Raw genomic sequence first — 4,184 nt, forward strand, 5'->3', positions numbered from 1 at the left:
CATGCAAAGTATGCAGGTAGTTTACATGTGAGACTACGCCAAGAAATTGCATTTGCAGAAGTTGCAGAAATTCATTAGGGGATCGGAGTTACAAGGCTTTATTGGATCCAGGAGCTACCTTCTCACGAATCGGACCTAAGGTGGCCGATAAATTCGAGAAGCGCCTGTTGCCAAGAAACTCCACGATGCGTAACGTTAACGGGGAAGTGACTAGAGTGTTGAGGGTGCTTGAGGCACAAATAGATATCGGAACGAGAGGAGCCATTTTGTAATTGAAAGCGGTGCCAAACATCGATTAGGACCTTCTTTTGGGGATGGACTTCTGTCAGAACTCTGAGATCGAGGCTAACTTCAGCAAGAGACTATGGCGAGCGAGCAAAGGACCATTGGCTTCATTTGTTGGGCGGAGCGACGAACTCGAGAGTGATTTATGCGGAATGCGCCAGTATTGTGAAAGTGGGTAACGATCAGCGTGGTCGAGTAAACAAATTATTCGAGCAAGTATCTTCGTTGGCTACCGAAGTGCCAGGGATAACTTAGCTAACCGAGCACGTTATTCCCGTGACCGATCGTACACCGATCCAACATTGGTCGAGGCGTATGTCGCCACGGATGCAGAAAATAGCGACAGAGGAGGTAGAGCGAATGTACAACGGGATGATTATCGAAAATTGTCTAGCGATTATAGTAGCACGCCAGTGATGATAAAGAAACCAGATGGGACTCATCAATTTTGCATCGACTTTCGCGACTTAAATAAGGTGACAACTCACGATGCGTACCCTTTGCTGAGTATGGATTTGATTTTGGACCAGCTCCGAAGTGCGCGGTATCTATCCAAAATCGACCTCAAACAGACCTACTTTCAGAAACTCATGGAAGCCTCAAGTAGGAAGTATACCACGTTTTCAATGCCAGGTTCAGGGCTGTGGTATTTTCAAAGGATGCTGTTTAAGTTTGGCTTATTTATTTGTTTGGGAAATAAATGGCCTTGTTATAAATATAAAAAAAACGCATGAATCTCTTTCAGTTGAGAAAAAGCTACAAGGCGTGAAAACCCCGTTTATTGACAAACTCAGGAATCAGAATTACAGTGAATGGAGAACAAACAAAAGAGACGTCATACAGAGCACAATGGCCACTGCCATGCACGCAAGCACACGCCGATTATACACGCCTTTGATACAAGAAATTTAATCACAGATATGCGATACTACGCAACATTGAATTAACAATAAGGCCACGTTGGTGTCATCATAAATTCGTTGGAATTTTGATTTATTGCACGTTGTACAATTGTTTTACAAGAAAACGGTTTGACGTGAGGGAGCTCCGCACCCTGTTCAAGTTGGTCGATTACTGCCCGTTAAAACCAACCGAGCGGTTAAGCTAAGCAATAGTGACGTAACGTCGATAAGTGCTACCGCCATGTTAGGTTTTTGGGTCCTAGCTCCCAGCAGACACGCGCAGAAACATGCGTTCGTTTTTGCACACAGGCGCTAATACAACATTAGAATCGAGACAAAATATGTCATACGTATGTTGTATATGTATTTATATGTTGCGACGCAACATACTGCTGGCCATGGCTGCAAAACTAGGTTGAATCACAATAGTTGAGCAGAGTTAGATTTAACTTAAATTTACCTTGACCAGAGTTAAATTAATCTCGCTGTATTAAACTTTGGAAGATTTACAATTAGAATCAGTTTTCATTGCAGGGACTATTCTGTTGATCGGTACATATATCACAATCCGATTGATTATTTTGATTGATATATCTAATCACGGCACACAGTGCAACCCACACACTAGAATAATGCCTTGAATCTAATGAATAACCGATCAACCTACATGACGCCATCAAAAAGTTGTTTCTTACATTATTATTATCTAAATTAATTATTGAACTAGCAACGATCTATAGCGTTCAAAGATCTTGAGGAGGGAGTTGAGATTCTGACGAAACTTTACTCTCCTGAGCTATAGGTAGCACGCAAAGTCGAGTGATGTTCCTCTTATAGATTCCTGAAGCCATCTATACAGATGCTACACGAGCAATGCTATCACTTCCAGGGTGGATTTCTGTGACGACACCCAGCGGCCATCTTGCACACGCAAGGTTGTCCTCCATTGACACGACCACTAGGCTGGGTGTCAAAGTAGCGGTAGAGGTCAGCCATTTTTGACGAGTTTGTAGTTCGTGCAAATATTCTTTATGCCATATTTTCCAAAAGTCTTGTCGAATCTTGCAAATGAGTGGGTAAGTGGTCAGGCGGTTGTCTGGAACTGAAACAAAATTTTGTTCAGGTAAAAAATTGAATGGACGTCCAATTAAGATGTGCGCAGGTGTTAGCACTAGTGAATCGTTAGGATCAGCAGAAATCACGTATAACAGTCGAGAATTCAAAATAGCCGCGATTTATTTCTACAACGTGTCTAATTGCTCATACGTAAGCTTCTGATCCTTCATGACGCGATTTAAATGGTGATCAAAACTTTTGATCGCGGCATTTAATAATTCGCCAAAATTTGGGGAAAGAGGTAGATTAAAGTTTTATTCAATCCGTTTGGACGCGGCAAAGTCCTGAATAGCGTCCTTGAATTCCTTCGTCGTATGTAGATCATAAATTCTTAAGAGTTTATTATTTGCCCCCACAAAATTAGTTCCATTGTCAGAATACATCATTTCTGGTTTACCACATATACTAATGAATCTACAAAAACAGTTGAAAAAACCCTCAGTAGAGAGATCACATGCTACTTCAATATGGGTCGCTTTGGTCGCCATGCATAAAAAAACGCACCCATAAGTCTTAATAAAACTTCGATTGCGCTCCTTTTTTTCCTTGATTAAAATCGGACCCAAAAAATCTACACCTGTTTTACTAAATGCAAAAGCAGAAGTAACTCTTGACTCTGGTAAGTCAGCCATTTTGGCGTGGGGAAGTTTTGGCCTTTGTCGGATGCGTGGTATACATTGGTTTATAACATGTCTTATCTGATTTTTACTGTTGAGGATCCAAAACCTTTTGCTTATGGCATATAATGTTGAGTTGATTCCACTGTGAAGATTTTTATGGTGTGCGTCACGAATAATGAGATAAGACATATGATAATTGCTAGGAAGTAAGATCGGGTGTTTTTGATTAAAAAGAAGATCTGAATTTTTTAAATGACCACCTACTCCAATCAGGCCATCGTTATCAAGAAAAGGATTAAGTTCATCAAACTTGGTATGACTTCTAGTTGAACCAACTGAATTATTGGAATTTTGTTTTTGAGTGGATTTGAGAAGCTTGATTTCAGGGCTGAAAGTTCCTCGTTGAATCAGGTGAAGAATGAGGCATTCAGCATTAGTGATTTTGCTAGGAGATAAATAACATACACCTATACTCGATCGGCCTTTAGCTTGATCTGCACTTGACCTCACTCTCTTCCAACGGCAAAGATATGCGATTGATCTGATAAGACAGCCATAGTTGGAGAATTGAGAGTAAATAGAACTTCCTGATACAATCGTAGTAATAACGATTCCCTCTTTAAAATCTGTGAGGCTAGTTTGGAAGACGGATAGCGACTGAGGCCAGTTGTCTTTAGAGAGGGACAACCAATGAGAACTAAATGTCCAAAAAGAATTTTTTAATAAGTCAATTGGTAATTGTCCTCGTGACAAAGAATCAGCTGGATTGTCCTTTGAACAAACATGTCTCCATTCGGCCTCGTCTCCTAATTTTTGGATATTGGCTACTTGATTACTCTCATACGTTCGTAACAAATGAGGTGCTTTTTTTAACCAGCAAAGAACAATCATAGAATATGACCAGAGAATCGATTAATAGGAAAAACTTGCTGATTCTTTGATTCCACGTATAATTTTTTGAGGAGCGCAGCGCCAGCCAATTCTAATCGAGAAATAGTATGATGACTCAGTAAAGCGACCTTAGATTTACTACAAGCTAGTCTGACAGTAACATTCCCGAACTAATCGGTAGAACGAATAAAAAGGCAAGTGCCGTAACCGTACAAAGACGCATCACAAAACTCATGGATCTCGGTGGAAACAGGATTGTCACATCGCAGGGATCTTGAGATTGCTTTAGATTTTAGCTGAGGATGCAACCCACTTCGTACGAATGTCTTGAAGAAAGGATGCGTCCTAGGTGATTTTGGCTACCCAGCAT

General features: G+C 40.7%; 1 protein-coding gene across 1 annotated transcript; it reads right to left on the reverse strand.

The window, feature by feature from the left end:
- Positions 1 to 2,175: 2,175 nt before the first annotated feature.
- Positions 2,176 to 3,814, reverse strand: LOC149374132 (uncharacterized). Its single transcript, XM_089594736.1, has 2 exons — positions 2,808 to 3,814; positions 2,176 to 2,257 (listed from the first exon to the last, which is right to left on the reverse strand). The coding sequence occupies exons 1-2, from the start codon at positions 3,812 to 3,814 to the stop codon at positions 2,176 to 2,178; spliced, it is 1,089 nt and encodes a 362-aa protein (XP_089450862.1).
- Between the last annotated feature and the right edge of the window lie 370 nt (positions 3,815 to 4,184).

This window comes from Copidosoma floridanum, unplaced genomic scaffold (genome assembly GCF_036245765.1).
Source record: "Copidosoma floridanum isolate Cflo_tuat_1 unplaced genomic scaffold, Cflo_Japanese_pri ptg000021l, whole genome shotgun sequence".
Classification (NCBI taxonomy): domain Eukaryota; kingdom Metazoa; phylum Arthropoda; class Insecta; order Hymenoptera; family Encyrtidae; genus Copidosoma; species Copidosoma floridanum.